Source organism: Polyodon spathula, chromosome 6 (assembly GCF_017654505.1).
Source record: "Polyodon spathula isolate WHYD16114869_AA chromosome 6, ASM1765450v1, whole genome shotgun sequence".
Classification (NCBI taxonomy): domain Eukaryota; kingdom Metazoa; phylum Chordata; class Actinopteri; order Acipenseriformes; family Polyodontidae; genus Polyodon; species Polyodon spathula.
This window is the reverse complement of record NC_054539.1, coordinates 42,190,751-42,217,465: the sequence shown is the minus strand read 5'-3', so window position 1 is coordinate 42,217,465 and position 26,715 is coordinate 42,190,751. Positions and strand designations below refer to the sequence as shown.

At 38.0% G+C, this 26,715-nt stretch overlaps 1 protein-coding gene across 1 annotated transcript in view; it reads right to left on the bottom strand.

The window, feature by feature from the left end:
- Nucleotides 1-26,715, bottom strand: part of nid1a (nidogen 1a) — a 61,984-nt gene that overhangs the window by 12,125 nt on the left and 23,144 nt on the right. The window contains exons 9-14 of the mRNA XM_041252873.1: nucleotides 22,828-22,965; nucleotides 17,498-17,626; nucleotides 17,193-17,336; nucleotides 15,895-16,023; nucleotides 6,838-7,068; nucleotides 5,814-5,989 (exon numbers count right to left, since the gene is read on the bottom strand). Of these exons, the coding sequence (XP_041108807.1) occupies nucleotides 5,814-5,989; nucleotides 6,838-7,068; nucleotides 15,895-16,023; nucleotides 17,193-17,336; nucleotides 17,498-17,626; nucleotides 22,828-22,965 (947 nt within the window). The remainder of the gene's footprint in view (nucleotides 1-5,813; nucleotides 5,990-6,837; nucleotides 7,069-15,894; nucleotides 16,024-17,192; nucleotides 17,337-17,497; nucleotides 17,627-22,827; nucleotides 22,966-26,715) is intronic.

Here is a 26,715-nt window from a genome sequence, read left to right as displayed (position 1 = left end):
ACGGATTAAGTTCCTTCAGACAAAAAAAAAAAAAAAAAGGAGACGACTCCCGGCAATGGTGACTGTCAAGATTGGTACAGGCAGTAAATGCAGAAGCCACATTCCTAGTTGATATACATTCCTAGAGAATTTATATTTTGGGCTACCACTGTATTTGCATTTAAAGATTGGAGAACTACATATTCAGGAAAACCAAGACATTTAGTAAGAACATGTTCCAAGTGGGTAAAATAGGTAACAAATGCCCCATGCACAGGTTTTAATATTTGTAGGCCAGGGTAGGTGCCTCTACTTGATCTCCATTGTGAGTGGATCCATGCAGCGAATAAAAAAATAAGACTGTCAAATACCACAATACTTTCGGTCTAAATGAAAGAGACTTAAGGAGATCATCAATAGTCACAGTTCCGAAAGTTATTTATGAGTGGGTGTTTTTGCACCGCAAAATCGCCATTGCGTAATAAGTCTCCTTTGAATAAAGTGACTCCTCATGCAAGGAATGTACAAACACCAACACACAAGTACTGCTGTACGCAGCTTTCATGTGTCAATAACAATTAGGCCATGAAGTATAGATGTTAATGCTATTTACTGATATGCATAGTCTGAGGACTTGCTAATGTAAATCAATTACGGAAGTCATTTCTTTGTTGGTAAAATCCAGCTGTCTAGGTCCCTTAGAGGTGAGTTATCTCAGCCAAACTTGAGGTTTTATGTTTTCTCCCAAACGTATTTATTTTTAATTAAAGTTCAACTGCTTTGGTAACTAGTCTTAGAAGTCAATTTCATCAACCTAACCCTGAAGCGGAATAAGCCTCAGCTGGACTTTATTGGAACATTTTACAAACAGCTCTTACAAAAGTTTACCATAGTAAAAATAGAGCAGGTAACCAATAAGGCACAACAGCCAATTCAAAAAGCTTGTCCGACATTATAACAGCAAAAGAACCTTCAAGGAGGAAGTCAAATGTCTGAGATACAAATGACAACATCCTATATGAAGAGAAAAAAAAGCAAATATATTAAATGATTACTTTTCACAAGTTTTTACAAAAGGAGGTTACAGACAACATCCAGTTTTAAATTCCTATCCAGTTTTAAATATCTTTAGCAAACAGAGGCAGAAGTGTTAAAGGGACTAGGAGCTCTTTAAAGAAACAAATTCTCTAGGCCAGATGAGATCCTCCCAATAGTACTAAAAGAAATGAAAGTTATTTACAAACCACTAACTATGATCATGCAACACTCTTGCGACAAGGGTTGTACCGACAAAAAGGGAGACCACAAAAAGGGAGACAAAACCGAACCATGTAACTACAGTCCAATAAGCCTGACTTCTATTATATGTAAACTTATGGAAATTATAATAAGATCCAAAGTGGAAGATTACCTATATGGTAACAGTATCATGGGAGCTAGTCAGCATGGTTTTAGGAAAGGGAGATCATGTCTAACTAATCTGCTTGTTTTTTTTGAGGATGCAACATTGACAATGGATAATTGCAAAGCATATGACATGGTTTATTTAGATTTCAAGAAAGCTTTTGACAAAGTCCTGCATGAAAGATTAATTCTCAAACTGAACGCAGTAGGGATTCAAGGACATGGATTAGGGAGTGGTTAACATGTAGAAAACAGAAAGTACGGATTAGAGGAGAAATCACAAAATGGAGCGAGGTAACCAGTGGAGTATTACAGTGTATTAGGTCCTCTGCTCTTCCTAATCTACATTAATGTCTCAGATTCTGGTATAGTAAGCAAACTTGTTAAATTTACACAAAAATAGAAGGAGTGGCAAAATCTGCTGCAGCGGTAGGAGCAGCAGCAAATCTAGACAGCATTCAGAACTGTGCAGACACATGGTAAATGACATTTAATATAGAAAATTGAAAGGTAAGTGTAAGGTACCATATGGGAGATACTGAAATTGAAGAAGGAATCTATGAAAAAGATCTAGGACTCAGAAATGTCTTCATCTAGACAATGTGGGGAAGCTATAAAAAAGCCAACAAAATGCTTGGGTATATAGTGAAGTGTTGAATTTAAATCAAAACTTTACAATGCATTAGTAAGACCTTATTTAGAATATTGTGTTCAATTCTGGTCACCTTGCTACAAAAAGGATATTGCTGCTCTAAAAAGAGTGCAAAGAAGAGCGACCGGAATTGTTCCTGGGTTAAAAGGTCATATGCAGACAGGCTAAAAGAATCTAATCTATTCAGTCTTGAACAAAGACGACTACGCAGCGATCTGATTCAAGCATTCAAAATTCTAAAAGGCATAGACAATGTCAACCCAAGGGACTTTTTCGACCTGAAACAAGAAACAAGGACCAGGGATCACAAATGGAGATTAGATAAAGGGGCATTCAGAACAGAAAATAAGAGGCACTTTTTTACACAGAGAATTGTGGGTCTGGAACCAACTCCCCAGTAATGTTGTTGAAGTTGACAGCCTGGGATCCTTCAAGAAGCTGATTGATGAGATTCTGTCAAGAAAACATCCATTTAACCACAAAAAGCTCTTTTAAGAGCCACCTGAATCTTTTTTTAAAAAAGCTGAACGTTTAAGATTTTTATTTTTTTTTATTTTTTTAATTCTGCATTTTCAGAATGGGATAGGGCAATATTGTAGTTCTGGCAGAGGTCAGGGAAAAGGGGCAGGTCAACCAGAAAGGTGAAATTTGAATTGATTTGAATACTTTTGCTTTTTTCACTACTTGAAATTAATCAATGGTGTCCAATTCAGACTCATTCAAAATCTCATGTACCCTTCAGTTTCTGAAAAGTTCAATATTTACATAAATCTGGTTATTTATTTGTATTGCGATAAAACGGCTGCATCTTTTTTTTCTCTAAATTCTAGTGGCGTATGGAGATCTACCAGTGATTTGCCCCTTTTTGAAAAGAAGCGCTGACCCATGGTGATATGCTGTAATATTAACACCCATGTGACCTGTTTTGACCAATCAGAATAGAGTATTTAAAATTTTATAAAGTGCAATAAAGCATAGTTAAAACTTGGTATAGATAAAGAATAGTGAGATATGGTAAAGCACATTACTAAACATTGCAAACCTGGGTAACCTATAGTAAATAGACAGTATAGCCATGGGGAAAGCATGCTAAAACTGCAAAAATACAGTGTAAAAATACGGCAGTAAACTTTTATACGGGAATTTGATGAATTCCAGGGGAATTCCCTGGTGCGGTAAAAGGTTCCAGCAAAATCCAGCTGTGGCTGATCATAGCAGAGTATATGTTTGTCAAATCAACCCCTTAGCAGCTGTGCAGGAACAAAATCAGCCAAAGAGGAGTTTTAGAGAGAGCGACAAATGATGTCCACGTGTAATAGACCAAATTAGATATTGTAAAAGCATTTTACTACAGTATACACTGCTCTATAACGTTTTAATATCAATTGTGCAGAATATAAAGTTTCTATATATAGCATATGTTTATAAATAGTCTATTATATAGAAGAGCAGGGATGGAAATTCATCACATACAGTGAGGAGCCATTCATCACTTACAGGGAGGTGTCATTCAACACTTACAGGGAGGTGTCATTCAACACTTACAGGGAGGAGCCACTCATCACTTACAGGGAGGAGCCATTCATCACTTGCAGCAGGGGTGTCGAACTCAAGGCCCGCGGGCCGAATAAGGCCCTTGGATGTACTTTATCCGGCCCCCTGCAAAGTTCATTCATTACAGTGTCATTTGGCCTGGCCCAGTTTGAGTCTATTGGGTTATTACACGCAAGAACTCCAAATCCCGTCAGCCATCAGAAAAGTAGCGGGAAGCTCAGAGCTAAAGAAACATAAGACAGCGAGAGACAGCCAATCATATCTCGTGCTTGGTGCTTAATGCATGTTTTCCGTTAGACACTGTAGCCTACTGGCCGTCAAAAACGATAATATAACTCCCTCAAAATGTCCAAGAAAAGAAAGACTGATAAAGAAGGCAGATTGTTTCAGGAAAGTTGTAAGTCTGAATATTTATTTGTAGAGCAGCAAGAAAACCCCATTTGCTTGGTATGTAAGGGAAGTATTGCAGTGATGAAATAATTCATTTTAAGGCGCCACTATGAAACAAAACATTAAGAAAAATATTGCTAGTTTAAAGGAAAGTAAAGGCAAGAAAATCTGGCCAAATTAAAAAGAACCCTTGATTTAGAGCAGACCATGTTTAAAAAGGCAAAAAGTGAAAGTGATGCGGCAGTAAAGGCAAGTTACCTTGTGCCAGAGCTAATCGCAAAGTTGTCAAAGCACTTTTCTGAGGGTGCTTTTGTAAAAGACAGCATGCTTAAAGTCACAGAAATAGTCTGTCCTGAGAAAAAGCATCTGTTTTCCAATGTCAGCCTTTCAAGAAATACTGTGACTGAAAGAGTGGATGACCTGGCTACCGATCAAGAGAGCTCACTGAAAAAGCAATTGATTTTGTAGCCTTTTCTCTTGCTGTTGACGAGAGCACAGATATTACTGATACTGCTGCGTTATCTACTTTTATCCGGGTTGTTGATGCAGACTTCAGTATTACCCAGGAGCTTTTGGATGTTGTAGCTATGCACCTCACTACCACAGTAAACAATATATTTCAACAGCATGAAGTGTGCGCGCACCATGAAATTACACTGGGAGAAATTATTTGGATTGACAACAACAGACGGAGCGCCTCCCATGTGTGGTGAAAAAAATAGACTTGTTGCTTTGGTGTGCAAAAAACCACAAGAGGTGAATTGTCCGACGGCACTTATAACATACCACTGTATTCTACAGCAGCAAGCGCTGTGTGGAAAGGTGCTGAAAATGGATCACATAATGGTCACGGTTGTGATAATGATAAATTTGATCAGGGCGAAAGGTTTGAATAACCAACAATTCCAAAGGTTGCTTGACGAGCTTAATGCTCAATACGGTGATTGCCGCACTACACCGAAGTTCGCTGGCTTAGACGCGGTGCAGTACTTACAAGGTTCTTTGAATTGCATCAAGAAATATAAATGTTCATGCACAATAAAGGGAAAGAAATTAGACACCTTTCAGATGCAAATTGGTTGTGTGATTTGGGATTTCTCTGCAATTTAACAGAACAGCTCAACAATTTAAACGTGAAACTGCAAGACTATAAACAAGTCAGAACTGAAATGTATGACAGTGTTAAGGTGCTTCAGCTAAAGTTACACGTTTAGGAAAAAAAACAAGCAGCAAGGAAACCTTTCCCATTTACTAATGTGCCAAGTTATATGTGATTCTATGGCGGATTTTACTTTTCCTGGTAGAGCGTTTGCTGCAAAACTAAACATGTTGAGTGTGGAATTTGAGCACCGTTTTTCAGATCTTTGCAAGTAGCAGTTCCAGTTTCAGTTTTTTTCAAACCCATTTGGCGTAGATGTGGAAACTGCACCAGAAGACATCCAGATGGAATTTATTTAATTGCAGTGCAATAGCACACTGGAGGCTAAGTTTGATTCTGTCTCGGCTGAGCAGTTTTACCCGTTCCTTCCAGCCACATTCCCACAGCTCCGCATTCAGGCTGCACGCGTCATGTCAATGTTTGTCAGTACGTACTTCTGCAAGAGCTATTTTCCCTGATGAAGATTAATAAATCCGCTCAAAGATCTCGCCTAAATGACAAGCATCTACACTCTGCCCTAAAGATATCTTCAGCACAAAACATGAATCCTGATATTGACAAGCTTGTCTCAACACTTACAGGGAGGAGCCATTCAACACTTACAGGGAGGAGCCATTCAACACTTACAGGGAGGAGCCATTCAACACTTACAGGGAGGAGCCATTCAGCACTTACAGGGAGGTGCAGCACAGCCTTGGCTTCGCTCTTCTTCATGGTATAGCCCTCCAGAGGGACATACTCGATCTTCCCACTCTGAGTGAAGAGTAAGTGAGTGCCCGGGGGCAGTGGGTGCACATCTGGTCTTGGAGTGGGTCCAACAGGAGGAGGAGGAGGGGTGCCTGAGTCAATGCCTGAGAAGACAGACAACCCAAATGGGGGAAGAAGTCATTGTAGAATTAGGATCTGGCTAGGAATTGCATGTTCATAACTATTTGCACCACCTCTCTGAAATACTGATAAGGGACAACGAAAAATGGGCACAATCTTTACAAAATTAAAAAAAAAAAAAAAAAAAAAAAATTCATAGATGCATATTTGTTTTGGAATTGTTCTTAACCTTCTTGGTCAAGTTTCATAAATAATAAGTTATCATTACAGGCTTAAATAAACAAACAAACAAACAAACAAACAAATAAATAATATATTAATAATAATAATAATAATAATAATAATAATAATAATAATATTAATAATAATAATAATAATAATAATAATAATAAATGAAGAGCTACAGAAAGTTTTGAGAGTAGCCCTTACTTTATGTAAGTAGGGTTCTTTGTTTTTGTCATTTACCAATTTTCACCGATACATTTCTTATTATCCCTACCAGTTTTTACTGATTGTCTCCCGAATTTTATCTTGTTTAATCTCGCTCCTTCAGATGCAGTAACACTTGCATTTAATTGTATTGTAACAATGTACTGTACCAAAAAGATCACATTGTTGAGAAGTATAAGTACAGATATTTCCACTAACATCACTGATCTGACTTCGTTTCCACAGATTTAACGTTTTTCAAAAAATTCTAAAAACAAAATAAAAAAAAAAAAACTAAAACAAAGAACCCTATACATAAAGGAATTGCAAGAAAATGTTCAGATATACATTTTAAAACTGCCCCTGGCATAGCCATGGTGATGTCATGCAGCAATTTCACTTTCAGTAACCCCCCAGCCGGAGTCCATTCCTCAGCACTTACATGGAGGCCTGACCCCACGCTCAGACCTGGTGCCAGGGATCTCTTGGCCATTCCTATCCACACACCAGCACTGGCCTATGCTGGAGTGACACTGAAGGGGGCTGTAGTTGCCCTGATCGTCACAAAGTGGGACATACTGGCCGGGGATGGGACGAGGTCCCCGGGGGGAGAACCCAGAAGAGGTGCGCAGGATACTCTCTCGGTGTCGCTGGCACTGGGTCTTCTCTGGCTCTGTTAAAAGGAATATACAAATTAAGTGGTAATGGAGAAGGCAACTTCCAGCAATATTGGGTATATCAGCACAGTGTATTAAAACAATATCATTAACAAATAGGGCTGCAGCGAAGGGTACATTTTGACCTTCGAAGATTCGGAACACATTACCGAAGGAACGTTCAAACCTTCGATGGCACTAATTTGCATAATTTACTGGTGACGTCACCATAGCTACTTGTTTATATTTGATTGAAAATCCTATTTTACATGTAATCCACATAAATGGAAGAAAACATTCATGTAGTTAAATATGTGTTGAACAGTAAATCATGTTTTTATAATTTAAATAAAAATACACACCATTTATGTACATGTAATTGATGCGTGCGGTACATATAATAAGCTTGCATTGCAGCAACACCATCTGCAGCAGACTTAGGAAAACAAAGCTTTATTTAATAGTCACCATTACAAGCTAGTTCTCAGTCACATTTTATTACTACTAAAAATATTAATACTACTACTACCAATAATAATAATAATAATATGAATGTACGCTTGTCAAGTGACCCCAGTGATTGATTATGCCTCCATGATACGAGTCACTTGCACAGTTTGCATTCAACTTTTTTTTCGGTTGTCTGGGCATTTTACCAAAGAATCCCAAACAGCAGAGTGGTTTTGAGACATTTCTTTCAATACAGCTTACGCTATACAACACTTTGCTGTCGCGATGGCGAATGAAGAAATTAAAGGTTTGCCTCTGGATAACATGAGCTGGAGGGGGCAGGGGCAGACAGTGCTCAGTTTTCTAAATTATAATTATTAGTGTTAGCATATATTTTGTATGTTTCAAACATATTCTACCATAGCACTTCTCTTACACTGTCTTGTCCATTAGGTATTCAGTACATATTTTACTGAAACAACACAACCGCTACAGGTACTGCCCTAGTGCTCTGGCATACTATACCCTGCTCCACAAACAGCAGCGACGCCATATACAGTTACCAAGTATAATGACTTGGTAGTGGATTTTAATACAACTTTTGTTTAGTAATATGCAAATCAAAACATCGAATTTTGCATATGAGTGACATTTAACGTGTGATTTATTGTATTCACACATTGTCAAACAGTTTTTGTTAACAGAATAAAAGAAAAAACATACAGGGCCCGATATCGAAAGGTTTGCGCACCGCGATGAGGGGTATGCAAGTTGCAAATGGCCGTTGTGCCGAAATTGTGCCAAGTTGCCATATTTGAAACGTCCTTTTGTGCGTCACAATCCATTCTGCACTGTGCAGAAATAAATTGTATGCATCGCACAATATGAGTGATCCTGGTATATTCGAAGGTATGCGCCAAGCACAAAACCAGGTTTGTGACGCGCAGTATAAGGATTGTAAAAGGACTGCGCTAACTCCACGCGCACTACCATTCCAGCACTGACTACAAACAGGCAACAATGGGAAATGTGGGCAGCATGCAGCGTGTCCGTCGACATGTGGATGTGAAAGATGCAAGGCACACCCAGAAACAGCAACCCCGACACAGGCAAAGATATGCTGAAAGGGTGCACCGGCCTCGGCACACATATGAGGAGCTCAGCAATGAGCAAGTCGTGTCCAGGTATCGTCTCGACTCATCTATGCCACATTCTGCATGATGACCTGGCTAGAACAAACCTGCATAGTCATGCTTTGGCTGAGCAATTGGTCGTGTGTCTATATGTGCATCCTGGCTACCGGGACCTTCCAGAAGGTAGCAGGTGATTCAGTGGGGATCACCCATAACTGCGTTGCTGCGACGTGCTGAGGAACATATTAAATTCCCCAGTACCACAGCAAACAGCGAGGAGATAATGTTGGGTTTTTATGAGGTCGCACAACTGCTGCGCGTTTTAGGTGCAATTGACTGCACCCATATTGCTATCCGGGTACCTGTTCTAGTTGTCCTATGAGGATTCCAGTTGTATTCGGAATAGTGGGAAATTTGAATAGCTATTCCATGCCATGTAAACAAGGTATGCCGAATGAATCCGTCCGTATTCTGGATACCAGTATTCCAAAAACGCGATACCAAATACCCACTTAGTATTAGGATACTATCGGAATACTAGCCCTTCTAGACACCTTATTAAGAAAATCAGTTTTTTTTCTAGACACAAGAGTCGTTGTTTTATAATCTACAATATATAAGACTATGGCGTGTGTGCCATAAGTTTTTTAGTAGATCAACAGTCAATACCAGGATATATATATATATATATAGTACTGTGCAAAATGTTTTAGGCAGGTGTGAAAAAATGCTGTAAAGTAAGAATGCTGTCAAAAATAGACATGTTAATACATTATATTTATCAATTAACTAAATGCAAAGTGAGTGAACAGAAGAAAAATCTAAATCAAATCTGTATTTGGTGTGACCACCCTTTGCCTTCAAAACAGCATCAATTCTTCTAGGTACACTTGCACAAAGTCAGGGATTTTGTAGGCATATAGTCAGGTGTATGATTAAACAATTATACCAAACAGGTGCTAATGATCATCAATTCAATATGTAGGTTGAAACACAATCATTAACTGAAACAGAAACAGCTGTGTAGGAGGAATAAAACTGGGTGAGGAACAGCCAAACTCAGCTAACAAGGTGAGGTTGCTGAAGACAGTTTACTGTCAAAGGTCATACACCATGGCAAGATTGAGCACAGCAACAAGACACAAGGTAGTTATACTGCATCAGCAAGGTCTCTCCCAGGCAGACATTTCAACGCAGACAGGGGTTTCCAGATGTGCTGTCCAAGCTCTTTTGAAGAAGCACAAAGAAACGTGCAACGTTGAGGACCGTAGACGCAGTGGTCGGCCAAGGAAACTTACTGCAGCAGATGAAAGACACAGAATGCTTACTTCCCTTCGCAATCGGAAGATATCCAGCAGTGCCATCAGCTCAGAATTGGCAGAAAACCCTGGGACCCTGGTAAACCCATCTACTGTCCGGAGAAGTCTGGTCAGAAGTGGCCTTCATGGAAGACTTGCGGCCAAAAAGCCATACCTCCGATGTGGAAACAAGGCCAAGCGACTCAACTATGCACGAAAACACAGGAACTGGGGTGCAGAAAAATGGCAGCAGGTGCTCTGGACTGATAAGTCAAAATTTTAAATATTTGGCTGTAGCAGAAGGCAGTTTGTTAGCCGAAGGGCTGGAGAGCGGTACACGAATGAGTGTCTGCAGGCAACAGTGAAGCATGGTGGAGGTTCCTTGCAAGTTTGGGGCTGCATTTCTGCAAATGGAGTTGGGGATTTGGTCAGAATTAATGGTCTCCTCAATGCTGAGAAGTGCAGGCAGATACTTATCCATCATGCAATACCATCAGCGAAAGTTATTAAGAACTATCTTCAGCGTAAAGAAGAACAAGGAGTCCTGGAAGGGATGGAAAGCCCTGATCCCAACATCATCAAGTCATCTGGGATTACATGAAGAGAGAGAAGCAACTGAGGCAGCTTAAATCCACAGAAGAACTGTGACTAGTTCTCCAAGATGTTTGAGCCAACCTACCTGCCGAGTTCCTTCAAAAACTGTGTGCAAGTGTACCTAGAAGAATTGATGCTGTTTTGAAGACAAGGGGTGGTCACACCAAAAATTGATTTCATGTATGTTTTTCTTCTGTTCACTCACTTTGCATTTTGTTAATTGATAAATATAAACTATTAACATGACTATTTTTGAAAGCATTGTTACTTTAACAGCATTTTTTCACACCTGCCTAAAACTTTTGCACAGTACTGTGTGTGTGTGTGTGTATGTGTGTGTATATATATATATATATATATATATATATATATATATATATATATATATATATATATATATATATATATATATATATATATATTATCCTTGTAGTCACAATGAGATTAAAACCTCTTTTATGAGTGAGACCTAGCCAAGCAGGTAGCAGCAAGTCAATCGGACAACAAGAACAATACACAATAAAATACAATTAAGACACAGGCAAATCACATTTAAAACAACAATCAAAATACACAATGATGAGTATTAAATCTTGTATTTATATCTTGCCTCAATGCTGCATGATATAGCGAGTCCATTTTAACTAAAGTTGATGGTGATGCAAACATATATACTGCATCACCATAGTCAATTTGTGGCAAAAACATACAATCATCTTTTTTATTTCCATAACATATATAACATGTTCATATCATAGTGACGTTTATAGCATATTCCCATGTCCAACAGACAAGTGTGGAAACATGCACTCACCTCTGTCCTGCACACTGCCTTCCTTCTGTTCCTTTAATACCGTCCTATTAGCATATATGATTATGCATCGGTAAACAGAAACATGTGATGCAAATGTATTCTAGGTGGACATTCAATATGCACATAGTGCAATCAAATTTGAATTGGGTGAAAGCCCTAATTTATCTGAATATACCAATATCTGTGCGATAATTGCGATGCGCTACTTCCAATAACTGCGCACTGCTGGCTCAAATAGTGTCGGAGTAACAGTCCACTCTGGAGTTGGGTACAATAGTACAAACGTACAATAGTACAGAACCCCCCGTACACACCGGATGGGCGGATCAGTTATGTGTTTTATCACTGTATTGATATGATGGACAGCGGTAGTGTGTTTACATATACAATTATATGTGTTCTATACTGCTCCACAGGCATATCGGCATCCAACGTGTGCCATGAAAGTATGGAAATTAAGATTGAGAGAAGGATGAAGAGGGGAGGGGGGTCCTGCCTGTTATCTTTGCTGTGTGTTGCCACACATCTGTACATTAGTTGCATAAATACGTCATACACCCATCTTGTGGCTAATTGCTTTATTTGGCCATTCCATAGGTTGCTGTGCATTACGGGTGAGGGGTGGGCAGCTGCAATTAACGTTTTCCTAAAACCAGACCGGTGATACGATCAACCAATCAAAGACCTGTATTTTCGATGCAGCAGTCCAATCATAAGTTAACTGAGGCGGGACAAACAGTTCTGTTAAATGTAATTTCTGGCCGTTTTTATGCAGCTGTCCAGTCTCCTGAAAATCCATTCCGGCGACACTCAAAACCTTACAAACTGGGCTTAATCATGCTGTTCAAATGGGTGAGTAGAATGAATAACAGAATGCAATTCTGTGTATTGTGTATATAAAAAATGCTTAATTGATGTTTACTTTGCAGGTGAATGACCTCGTTACATTTACAAATCAGAGTGTGCGCTACCACAGTAGACTTTGTCACGGCACAACTTATATAAAAAAAAAAAATAAATCATTCAGAAAAAAAAAAAAAAAAGACAGTATCCAAAGCCTTTTTTTATTTTACTTCAAAAACATACAGCTATGTCGGATCAGCTGGCCTTTAAAGAAACCCATATAGTATTTCAATAAAATAGTGGCATTATCATTACATTAATTTGAAAATTCGGTGCCTAGCTATGGAGCCAATTGTGTATTTGAATGGTCCGTATGTATGTGTGCACCATATATTGTGTGGTCTTTTCTGCTGTCATATCGGTACATACTGTGGCGACACCAATGATAGCAGCTTGTCGCATTATTAATGATGACTGTCCATTCTGCATTCTCGCTTGGCTGTTGTGTGCAGCTGCTATACTGGTAGTGAATGCGCAGACAGTTTTGCGAGGCACAAACAAGATTTGTGAACTGCTCAAAAAACTGCTATATTCCAATGTCGTGCAACTGCTTTGTGCTGTTTTGGAATATCTCTCATTTTGTGCCAAAGCACTATTTTTTTGCGAGGCACAAATTTAGCGAGGGGATTGTGCGAACATCGGGCCCACTGTGCGTGAATGCAACCTGACAAACCTTCGAAGGTTTAAAACTACCTTCAAACACAGGCCTAGTAATATGGTTTGTCCTTCATCACTTAAATTTATGACATCTGGGGGGGTGTTCAGTCTGGAAGCAGCCATTTTTTTTTTTTTGCATTTACCGAGTGGCACACAGGCACTGGTTTTAAACTTCTTCAAGCTGTGCATCTTCACAGATGTTTCTTTGTTTGTTTTTTCAACCTTTAAACAACTGACCCAACTCTTAGGATGTTACAACCACTTGTGTATCATTTTCAGTTGCTCCAAAACCTGTTAGTTAACTATTTATCTTTACACCTGTCGGTGTGTGACACAGCATGGCTTGCAAACAGAGATTCCTTTAACCTAGAGTAGTACCAGATATCTTATCATAAACACAAGAAACTGCAGAACTAGGACTGAAGTGTGCACCTACTGTCAAACTTGTTATGATTGCCAGGTGAGCCGTCACTGCAGTACATCTTAAAGCCATGTTAATCTAATGGCAATATTGACATTCCAACATATTTTAAAACAGGATTTATGTTTAAGTTGCAATTTTTGTGTACACTGTAGTAAGAACATTGGGAAATATGGAACATTAGAAACCTGGATAGCATCCTGTACTTAACTTGTCTGAAATCCTGATTTCTTTGTCTTATACATATCTAAACATGTTTTATGCAAAGGTTTATTGTGCTTCAGAAGATGCCTAAACCTCAAATCGTTACTTTTATCTTGTCTAACCAAGTTTCATTGGGAATGTTTATAATGAAAACAGCAAAGCTTTTATTATTTATTTATTTTTTTTAAATTATGGTAATTAAAAATAGCTATGCAGACACCTTTGATGTAATGCATCATAATAATTGTACTATGGATTAATAAACAAGCATTGCTTAAAAGGGCTTTGTGAGATTGTAGAATATTACAGAACCATTCCAAATTAAAACCATTACAAAGTATAGCTACTGTATGTTGTCTTTTTAATGTATTATGACAGATCTAAATGTAGTAAAACTGACTGGAAATTATAAAGCAAATGTAAAACACATGTAAGAAAACACAGGCTGGACGGAACCAGCATCCCCACACACCGCAGAGAGCACCTTAAATCACTGTGCAGAAGAGCCAGGCTTGTGTGCATTTATGGGGTTGGAGCTTTAAACCTCATCTCACCATCAGCAGACAATCCATAACAGCAGTGCAACACGCAACACTGCCCGCAGCATACATTCATAAAAAAAAAGAGAAATACGAGTGGCTTAAATATGCACAATGGTACTGGAAACAAATAAAAAAGACTGTGGAAAGGAACCTTTTCTGAGAAGAATAAAAAGCATTTTAATGGTACAAAGGTAGCAAGAATGTTCGAGGGAGGAGCATTTTTTCAAATTACTGTTCTCTGTAACCTCTTGACAGTTTAAAAAAATGTATTCCTTCTCTGAAAATGTGCATCACCACTTCAAAATATGGCCCTGTGTGCAGTACAAGCACATCAACAGTTATACTCTGCATCTTTAGTTTCTCACATGAAGTCACACTGCCCTGCAAAAAAAAAAAAGCTGCAGCCCTGCCACAGGGCCTGTTTTTTGTTTCCTAAATATGATCTCGGAAGAACTGCCAAGGTCAAACATCTGGTTCTTTTTCATCTGGAAAATGGAGCACGAGGAAATAAATTCAAGGTTTTCTTTATTACTACTAAATGACTTAATTTCCTCTGTGCATGCACTAAAAAAAAAAATGGGAAGCCATGTCTTTGTCAAAAACCCCTTTGAAAGCCAAAGACAATATTTCAGTTAAGAAAGAAGGCAGACAAATATTAGTCTGGATTCCAGGACGAAGCGAGTTATGAATCCCACAATTAGAATGCAGGCTCTGAATAGACAACACAATCTGTCTTGTTTATTAATTTGGTCTTTAGTCTAATCACAACCAAGATGCTTCATTTCACTTCCAGCAGGGGTCCTTCATGTATTCAGTTTTGGAACTGGGTTGAATTTAGTTACAGGGAGGAGAACACAGATTATAGATTATGACAATGGAATTCTATGGTCTTTGAGACTTCTTTTAACCAACTAAATCGGTTTTAAAGCTGCCTGGAACACAAGATAGTCCATAGCTGTACATTGTGCAACACTACATTTTATATGTACACTTATAATTCAGGACTGGCAATGGAACATGAAAGAAGCAATGTGATTGGTCAAACAAAGTTCCAGCTGTCCGTATATTGGATGGATATGGACAGTTGGAGCCTTCTCACATATTCTAAATCACTGCACTGCCTCCCAGAATTTAAAGTAACGGTAGCCATCTTGTTTACAGTTACAGATGTACAGTAACTAGAAAACTGAGTGACCAATTACCAGCAAACCCCCCCCAAGTAGTAAATTGGCATGCCGATTTGGATGAAGAACAATTAACTGGAAGACAGCAAAACACAAAAAAAAAAAAAGGAAAAAATCTTTATACTCACTCATCCTGACTTTGTCACTCAAATATTATATTTAATGGTTTGTAAACACTACAGAAAAACACAAATACACTTCTGCACATTATCCTCCCCTCTCCGACACAGACCTTGAAAAATGACTACAATCTGAGACCTTATTTTTATTTTTTTTACTCGCGTTCTGCTGAAACAGCGTCTTCACACACAGAAATAAAAATGAATTCATTGCCATCGCAACTCCGCCTCCTGGTTGATCTTTTCAATGGCAATGTAAAATTCAACACATCTAAAATAAATACAGGGTGATTCGAAAGTAAGTTTACCACATCAACGCGTCCTATATTTGACATATACGAACACCCTGTCGGGGCTTTTTGCATACTTATACCTACATGCAGAGCCTCTGTCTGATACAATAAAATCTCAATTCCCTCAACTGTAAGCCCTAGTTTTGCAAGAACATTATAAATTTAGGCAAATTGATAATTAGTGTTTCCAAAATAAAGTTACAAAGGTAAATGAGTGAAGATAAGTCTTACCTGTACTTTCCGATACACACTGGAACCCATCACCACGGTAACCTGGCCTGCACTGGCACGTGAATGACCCTTGAGTGTTGTAGCAGATGGCTTCAGGGTGGCATCTGCTGGGCTGGCATTCATCTATATCTGTTAGTTATATGAGGATTCACCCATCAGAAACATGTTGAAGGTATTTTGGGGCTCGGTGCCACAAATATTATTAATTCAGGAACATTTTACTACCTCTGGAGGCTTGAGTTTAAATCTGACTCAAGTCACTCACAGTACATTGAGTTCAGAATTGACCCCATCAAAAAATCTAGCACACAATTTCATACAATTGTCAGTCTGTGCTTGGAGAGATCTAGGCTTGTTGGCCGCACGGACAAAGTGTGTTTGTTGTTAGTTTCTTCTATAAATTCAAGAATACTGCCCTACTGTTCAATCATTGTATTGTGTAAAATGTAAGTAAATTAGATTATCCTGTGATCTCTGTCATGCACAGCAATCTCCTCTAGAACTGTGCAAGGAACCATCCTTTGTATGATATGCAGATGTTTTAAAACACTGTTAGTATGATATGCAGATGTTTAAAACAGTTAGTATGATATACATATGTTTAAACCACTGTTAGTATGATATGCAGATGTTTAAACCACTGTTAGTATGATATGCAGATGTTTAAACTACTGTTAGTATGATATGCAGATGTTTAAAAACACAGTTAGTATGATATGCAGATGTTTAAAAACACAGTTAGTATGATATGCAGATGTTTAAAAACACCGCTTGCCTGCTGTAGGGGGTGATCATTGCAGTCAGACAGGACACACATACCAGAACATCCACTTGCTCCCCTTCCCTTCTCACAGGAAGCTCCCAAAGCAAAGTACATCTTTTCAGTGGCAAAACCAGGTGTTTTCACTGAACATACATCTTTCCATACATCACACACTGTGATTTAGTTTCCCTATTATGGCTAACCGTGACTTATTGGTGCATTGGTCTGAAACCACTTCATGCAATTAAGTTTATTGAAATTAAGGCCTTTGTAGTGTATTATATTTCATTACATTATATACTGGGTGGGGGTTCACAGCATTCATTTTAAATATTGCCAATCACACTTTATCAGAAAGCAGACATAGTTAACCAGTGTGTTACAATATGCTTGTTCACATTCCCCAAAGGTAATTCTTCCTCTTGAAGCCTACTTTGCTGCTGCATCACTATTTCATATACATTTTTTTTTTTTTTTTTTTAAACTACCACCAAGGGTTACATTATGGCACTGTGTGTGTGCTGTGTTGCTTCACCTTCACAAGAGCGACCATCTCCATTAAATCCTGGCAAGCAGGAGCAGATGTAGGAGGAGCCCCCTGTGTAGCTACAGCGTGCTCGCTCAGGTATGTCACAGCTGTGACTGCCGCTCCGGCAGTGGTCAATAGGATGGTCAACCGCTAAAAATCAAACAAAACTATTATTTATTTAATTTAAAAAAAGGCTATGAGATTACGTGAATATGTAAAATATTTGATTTTGTCTACACACAAAGTTTGCATTCCAGTATTAAATGCAGACAAGCAGACTAAGAAAAGATACACAGTATGAAAGGACTTACCAATACAAGTCTGCCCATCATCGGCAAACTGGTAACCCTCAAGACATTCACAGCGGAAAGTGCCTGGCTGGTTGTTACAAACTGCATTGTTGCCACAGATGGTTGGGCTCTCTCTGCATTCATCAACATCTATGTAATAAGATAAAATAAAATAAATATAAATATATATATATATATATATATATATATATATATATATATATATATATATATATATATATATATATATACACACACACACACTGTATAACTGAAATGGCATACCAAAACACAAAAACAAAACAACTAAATTTACTTTTTTAGAAACCACAAAAACTAATTAATCTAGTGATGATCGAATCACTTTTGTTACTGGACACAACTATATGTATAATGAGGTTAAGAGAACCTTTTCGAAGCATTGGAAAATATTGGAATGTGATCCACAATTACAAACTTATTACTTCTCCACCTATGTTCTGTTTTAAACAAGGTAAAAGTCTTAAAGATGCAGTAGCCTCTTCAATGTACAAACCATCAGCTCCAAATGAAAATTGGCTAACGACAGAAATACATGGGAATTATCACTGTGGGAGATGTATTCATTGCTCCAATACATACAATTCAAAAATCTTTAACCACCTACTGTGAAATTTGGGATTTCATTAACTGTAATTCAACTCATATATTCTTAATATATATGTTATTAAGATTATATATAATATATATATATATATATTCTATATATATATATATATTATATATATATATATATTTATATATTATATATATATATATATATAAGAATTTACATGAACTTGTGGTACATCCTGTTTGGTTTCTGTAGGACAACACAAGTATCGTAAAAATACGTTTCGACGTTAGTTCTTTTGGTTTAACTAATCGGATCGCTCAAAATGTTTCGGCCTTGGTTAGCCATTACACGCCAGTTACCTCATTTCAAATATCGCTAACTTAAAGTTTTATAGCGAAGAGTTTTATCTCCTGTTAGAGGTGGTAATGTAATTAAGCAATTCTTAAGAAGAGAATCACTTTGGATTTTTATATTAAAAACTAGGCAACCTTACGCACTAAATGGATTTGAGCCAATATCTCTGAATTAAAATGATGGTTTAAAGAAATGAACTTTTTTCAGTTTCTAAGTTGATTGTACTAATTAGAAGTAGATTAACTTAAATGTTGATCTTAGTATGAAAATTATACAATGTGGACAATTTTGTTAATTGCCAAATAACTTAATTTTGTAGTCAAACTTTTTAATTGTACATGTATGTATAAGTGATTACAGTTGAAAGTCTCAATCGTTGAGAACTAATTAAATTAGTCTGTGTGTATATAAGTAACTACAGCTGTAATTGAAATCATTGTGAACCTGACAAAGACATGTTGTGTTGAAACGTGTAGTTCTACATGTTTCTTTATTTGTTTTAGTAGAAACATGTTTTAACTAATGAAATGAAGAAAATCTTTTTTACAAGACTTGCTTGCTTGTGCTCAGCATTTAATGAATTAACAGAACAGAAAATAAAAAGGTTGTAAGAAACAAAAAACACAGGACACGGCACATTCGCCAATACAACCAAACAAAACAGACTACACAGACAAACACAGTGAGCTTCTTTTTTACTTTATGTTATTATTTTATTATTGCCTCCGTCTCCAATCCCGTTCTCCACTCACCGAACACACAGCTCCGAGTGAGTGAAAACATGCAGTTTTTATGCAGCTGTACTGAGACTCGATTGCTAATCAATCATTCAATTGGAGTCGCGGTACAACTGCACGTGAATTAATAAAGTTCAATTCCCTGTGCTCACATATTATTACGTTTTACTTGCACATGAAGTGCTGTGCAATCCTCGTGCCTAAATACAAATATACATTTTAAACACTTGTGTTACACAGACCCATTTATATCCTGTGTACCAATGACTATACACCAACATTAAGACACAACACAAAATACACACATGGGCGGGCACTTTGCCACAGCGACCAATTGGTCTATGGGACTTCAATCTACAAACTAAGGTCGTGTACCTATTTGAGAAGTGAACGCAAGCCCAAACGGACTCTTTTGTTTTAATATACAATCACATTATACGGTCGGCACCTCATTGTGGTTAAGCATTGCAGTACACAGATGTTTCTTTTTTCTTATCTATAGCCCCACAGTACACAGACAGACAGATACCTTTTCAAGGTGGTTGGCTGTAGAAAAAGTTGGAGTAAGTTCTTTCAGTACTGATAGAAAAGGGCTGCCAAAGACAGGCAGCTAAAATTTCTTTGAGTTAATAGCAGAAGCTCTAGCTATCTGGATCGGGGGGAATCTGAAAATCCCCTTAAAGAAGTCTGAAAGCAACCACCCAATATTCTTAATAACTTGGTCTTAAGAATTTGATAAGCAAGTTCAATCACAATTGATTCACTATATCCACTGGTGATATGCAACACAGTCAGGGTATAATAGTTTTGTCACAACAGTTACAGTGACACAGTACAGTACTTTCTGTACTGGATATTTAAACAAACTGTTTAATCCATCACTGAAAAATAATCCGCCCCTGCTTGTCTCAGATCTGTAATTATGTCTAGCTGGGAGATTCAGAGTGAGAAGCACAATAACAGACATTTCCAAAGCATAGAAGCAGTCCTCAGCAAGAACTGAGCAGTTGCTTTTGTTTCTCTCTATGGAGTTCCGTAATGTTAGTGTCATGTGTAGTGAGTGGAAAGTTTGAAGTAATGTACCCTGTACATTTTAAATTAAGACAAAACCAGAAACTTATTGTGTATACATCTGTAGTGTAATAGAGTCCCATATTTAATTTAATTGTATTTCATTTATTCACTTTTTAAAAATCCATTTCACATCTCTTACTTCTGCATCAAAAGTGGCATCTTGAAACTAGAGGTCTCAGCACAAGCTGATGTGGATAGTCTGGCTGGAGTTTCAAATAATACTGAGGAAGACAGGAGAGCAGCTGCGATAGATGCTGAAGCCAGATCATGAGGTGAGTTTTTGTCCTTGTTATATGTGAGGAACACATATTCAAGTCTGTGTTCATCACTTCGGATCTCAAAAGATGCTTTTGTTAGTTGTCAGACACCCTTCACGTCCATGTTGAGCCAGATTAAGTTTAAGATCGAATCAGACTTTACACACCAATCCGACTGTGGTGTCAGGGAAAAGTGCCTCAGTTTCCAGCAGATGCTTCAAATCCAGGCCGGTAATTCAAGGGGTGGTGTCTGGCCTTGTCTACCTGCTTTTCAAAAAGTTTTCATGAGTGACAGGAGTACATTATTGTTGGTTTTAAACTCGCTGTCAGCAGAGACTTTAAAACTTCTATTGTTTAAATATCTATTTACTGTCCAGCTCAGTGTTATAAAACTGGAGACTGCATACTTATTTTCATAAAATGAGTGTCCATATTTTTTTCTTTAAGCCAGGCTAAGTGCATTAACAGCCCATGCTGTAGTGTTTTTTTTGTTTTGTTTTGTTTATTAAATTTCAGTCTTTGTTTTCTTTTATGTCATTTGCTGTTCCTCATCTACTGTTATGTGTTTACTCTTGACAGTTGCTGGTGCACTTTTTTTTTTTTTTTTTCAGGTGGACTGCTGTCTTCTCTTAAAGTTGGTGTTGTACCAGTTATCTGGGAATTCATTCCCATATATATTTTGGAATGTCACTTTTTGGCAGTTGCCACAGTGGTTTTATAACTAATAACAAATAAAATGGCAGTTTGTCATGGAATTTAGAATGCAATGCTGTGTAGTGATTTATTCACATATACACATACATACATACATATATATATATATATATATATATATATATATATATATATATATATATATATATATATATATATATATATAGACACACACACACACATATATATATATATATACACACACATACACACATACATACATACATACATACATACACACACGCACGGTCATGTGATGTTGTTTAACCAATCAGAGGTTGTTGTTTTTCCAAGCCGTGTTATAAAGTTGCTGAAAATCTTTACTTGGTTTGGCATGTTCATCTTTCAAAAAACTGCATACACTAATTGTCTGGCCTATCATACTATTGCCATATTTCTGGTACTGGGCTAATAGGGTAGACACAAATTAAAATTATATACAATACAAAAATCAAACATGATAGCTTCAACAGGTCATGAATACCTTGTACCAAAATTCCTAGAAATGTTTTGTTTTTGAAAAAAGGTGGGGAATCACCAATTTTTTAAAATAAAATTAAAACCAAAAATGTTACTACGTATTGAATCCCAAGAAAACGTTTGCCATTTTTTCCTTTGGTTTAAGTTCAGTCTCAAGATAACAAACATAAAGGAGTGGCCATTAAAGACTTCAAACGGGAACAGTTGTGGGGAACTAGCTTATCCGAGACAGATTATTGAAATACTAATGCAGGTGTTAAAACAACTGCTTTGAAGAGACGGCCTCATCTAAAAAAACAGCTGCTATTCAGCAACCTTGCACTACACTTTATCCATAAATCTTTCAAATCCCCAGACAAACAAGATTCTCTTCAAAGCCTAAACATAAAAAGGTAATTCAAAAACCATATGGAAGTCATTAAGCTATCAGATTAGAAATATTTTTCTAATTAGGTACTTGAAGCTTAAAAAGCTAATTTAAGTTCTATTGTATTAAACATTAGAGGGAAAATACACTTTGGGTGTATTTTAATATATACTTGATGCATATTTGGGGAAAATATAACAAACTGCCTACATTTTCAACACACATCAATTCACATGCTTATTTAAATAAATGTGTAGCAACCAAGGTTTTAAAAGCTTGTTCTTCTCATCAATTCATTCTCCTCCATGCTTCCCTGAAGGGGTTTTCCACAAAGCTCGCTGTGCTCGACAGTGTCCCTTTCAGAGGAAACATTTCTCATTCGCCTGTTCCTGCTGTTTCAGTGCAACAGGAATGCACAGCTTGTGTTAAGTGCAGTTCAAACTATCCAACAAAGAAATCATTGGAAACTTTCAGAGCAAGAGTAGCCCTCCACGTTTTGGCCTGCACTAACTATGTGAAGATTTATTGCGTACCTTCAAAAAAGTATTAGAAATAAAAAGTTCAACTGCACTCAAGAAATTAAGTCAAGTAGACAAACATTTCAATGCCTTCACTAGCGTTAGACTATATACCACAGTGATCAAAGGCATTAAGTGAAAAAGTTTTCCTTTTTAACCGCACTGAAAACTGGAGAAGTAATAGGCAAAGTAGTTTGGCAAGGATGTGACTAAACTGAAACACAAGTGAATGCAATTCTAAACAAGGGTTCATACCATAACATGTGCGTCCATCTCCACGGAAACCGGTAGTACATTCACAGGTGAACTGATTTCCCTGACCGGGCCGACAGGCTGCGTTGGTGTCACATCTATGCGTTCCTTTGAAGCAAGGGTTCTCACCAGTTTCACCATCTGCACAAAAGAGAATTCAAAGACTAAACTAAGGCACAGGTTTAAGTAACAGATTTCATAACTACCATAAAGCTTACCGTTAATTACACTATGTAACAATTTTTGTTCCTGGGTAGTAAGTGTTATTTCCTACAAGTGAGTAGTTTTTCGAGATTTACGATTATACTGTAAATCACTTTCACGAATCAGCCCCCAAATGTAGTCTCCCATCATGTTCTCGTTATACTGTCCTTGGTAGCGGTGTTCAAAGTCCAGTATATCCTGGTGGAAGCGCTCGCCTTTCTCCTCCGAGTATGCTCCCATGTTCTCCTTGAATTTATCAAGATGAGCATCAAGGATATGGACTTCGAGGGACATCCTACAGCCCATTGTGCCGTAGTTCTTCACCAGAGTCTCAACCAGCTCCACATAGTTTTCGGCCTTGTGATTGCCCAGGAAGCCCCGAATCACTGCGACAAAGCTGTTCCAAGCCGCTTTCTCCTTACTAGTGAGCTTCTTGGGGAATTCACTGCACTCCAGGATCTTCTTTATCTGTGGTCCGACGAAGACACCGGCTTTGACCTTTGCCTCAGACAGCTTAGGGAAGAAGTCTTGAAGGTACTTGAAGGCTGCCGACTCCTTATCTAGAGCTCTGACAAATTGTTTCATAAGGCCCAATTTGATGTGCAGTGGTGGCATCAGCACCTTCCGGGGGTCCACCAGTGGCTCCCACTTGACGTTGTTCCTCCCCACAAAGAACTCGGTCCTCTGTGGCCGGTCCCGCCTGTGGTAGTGCGCCTTGGTGTCCCTGCTGTCCCAAAGGCAAATATAGCAGGGAAACTTGGTAAAACCGCCTTGGAGACCCATCAGGAATGCCACCATTGCAGCCTCTTGATGCCATCTCAGAAAAATGCAGATATGTATCCACTTAGGCAGTTGGAACTAAACTGAACTGGTGGGCTTGAGGCCCCTCTATTTATACTACTATTTATATTACTGGAAAGTTCTAGAAGTTACTCCAAGTTTACTCAGCACTGAATCTATCTGGAATGTTCTGGAAAATAGGTAAATTTCAAAATATCACTGTCCTGGTCACAAAAGCAAAGTTGGTGGGGAATAATAGCCATTTTTTATACTTTTGAGGCATAAGCAATTAGGAAATAACACTTACTACCCAGGAACTAAAAAATAAAAAATAAAATAAAATTTGTTACACAGTGTTATAATATATTTCTAACTGCGTCTCTATCAGTCAGACAACATACAGTACCGTGAAAAAGTATTTGCCCCTGTCTGATTTTCTGCATATTTGCACATTTTTTTTACATTGAATTTGGTCAGACTTTTTTGTGGGTTGTAGTAGTATATAGAGGGAGTCTGAGAGAAAAAAACGACAAAATTTGGTGCTTCTTTCAGTTGTTTGGTGTGCAAGTAATCAACATGCATCTTCAGGTGTGAAAAAGTTATTGTACCCCTAGTTAACTCAACCCAATTAAAGGGATAGTTAGGGTCAGATGTTTGAATACTTTGGTTAACAATCAGGCCTAATTTGGGCCAGCCCAATATAAATCTGCCCAATATAAATCTAACTAACTTTGGCCCTTACCATCAGAGTGAAGTTGTGAGCACACAGGTTCTAGAGGCACATCATGCCATGATCTAAAGAAATTCCTAAAGACATCTGGAAAAAAAGTTGTTGACGCCAATCAGTCTGGAAAGGGTTACAAACCACCAAACCACAGTCAGAGCCATACTGTCCAAATGGAGAAAGTTTGGGACAGTAGAGAATCTTCCCAGGAGTGGCAGTCCTGCCAAAATCTCTCCAAAAGCAAGGTGTAAAATCATCCAGGAAGTCACAAAGAACCCTACGACAACATCCAGGAAGGCCTCTCTCGCCTTGGCTAAGTCAGTGTTACATGACTCCACCATCAGAAAGACACTGGGCAAAAACGGGATTCATGGCAAAACAGCAAGGCAGAAACCACTGCTCACTGCATTCCACAGTAAGAACCTCATACCAACGGTCAAGCATGGTGGTCGTAATGATTTGGGGATTCTTTGCCTCATCAGGACCTGGACGACTTGCCATCACTGAAGAAACCATGAATTCTGCTCTGTGTCAGAGAACTCTACAGTGAATGTCAGGCTATCCGTCCGTGAGCTGAAGCTGAAGCGCAGCTGGGTCATGCAGCAAGACAATGATCCAAAACAAACAAGCAGGTCTACATCAGAATGGTTGAAGAACAAGAAATCTAAAGTTTTGGAATGGCCTAGTAAAAGTCCAGACCTAAACCCCATTGAGATGTTGTGACAGGACCTGAAATGAGCAGTTTATGCTCGAAAACCCACAAATGTCACTGAGTTGAAGCAGCTCTGCATAAAGAGTAGGCCAAAATTCCTCCACGGTGCTGCGAGAGACTGATTAATAACTACAGGAAGCATTTGGTTGCAGTTACTGCTACTAAAAGATGCGTAACCAGTTAATGAGTCTAAGGGGGCGATTACTTTTTCACACGGGGGCATTGGGTGTCACATAACTTTCTGTAATAAATAAATGAAATAAGTATCAACATTTTGTGTTATTTGTTCACTCAGGGTTCCTTTATCTAATATTAGATATTAGATAAATATTTGGTTGAATATCTGAATGTTCAGTGTCAAAAATATGCAAAAATGCAGAAAATCAGGACGGGGGGGAATACTTTTTCACGGTACTGTATAACCCCATAACACTGGGGTTCAGGAAGCCAGCTGTAAAATTAGATCTGTAACATATGGAGTGACTTTGTAAAAGTGGCCACACATGAAGAAAAACACCCTGCCTGCCTCAAATATTCCGTTGGCAGCTGCTTATCACACAAACAGATTCATATTTTCATGTTTGCAATGAAACACAGTTTAACTGATATAACTCTGCTCTGTGTTCACCCAAGTCAGAATTAAAACAGTTCAGTTCCGACTGTGTAGCTGCCTACAGAGCATTAAATAATTTAACAAAATGCAAGGACATGACTTGTTCAGTACCATGAAACCTACAATGGTCCGGAGAGAATACCAATTTATGTAGTCTTCACAAACAAAACCATTTTACTTCCAAAGTTGTAATGCAGTATTAATTTCCTGAATGTTTATACATTATATACACATCTTCATAATTAAAACAACACACGTGCGGAACACAGATATTAATTTGTTGTATTTGCCTTCACTCATATTACTTCAGGATTTGTATTTATTTGCTTTTACACACCAGTATCAAAACTACCTCTAGGGGCGCAGGAAGTCTACATGGCAATGGTCTTCCTGTCAGGAGAAAGTACTGCTATTTAGTTCTAATTATTTCTGTTTTTGTGTGATAAAACTTTTGCATGTATCTTTCAGGCATTGAACTCACCAAAATAAAACACGAAGTAGAATCCATTGGGGGTTCTTATCATAGCAGTGCTAGTAATTTCAGTAATGACCATGAATCCATGCCAAGTTCTGTGCATTCTCGTAGTCGACCATACAATTGACATTCAAGCAATAGGATGATGCATTTCCGATGTTAATTTGAGTTCAACTCTTTCTGTAACTAATTGTTTCTGGCAGCTGCATTGTCTGATTTTCAGTATTTTCTAAAAACAAAAGAAATGATTTCTCTTCACAAACCAAATGTAATGTGGAATTTGGCAGACTTCATGAAGAAATACAAGCCAAAAAGAACATCCTACTCCATGCAGATAAAATAAATTAAGCATGGCTGAGTCCATACTGAAAGCACTAAACTGA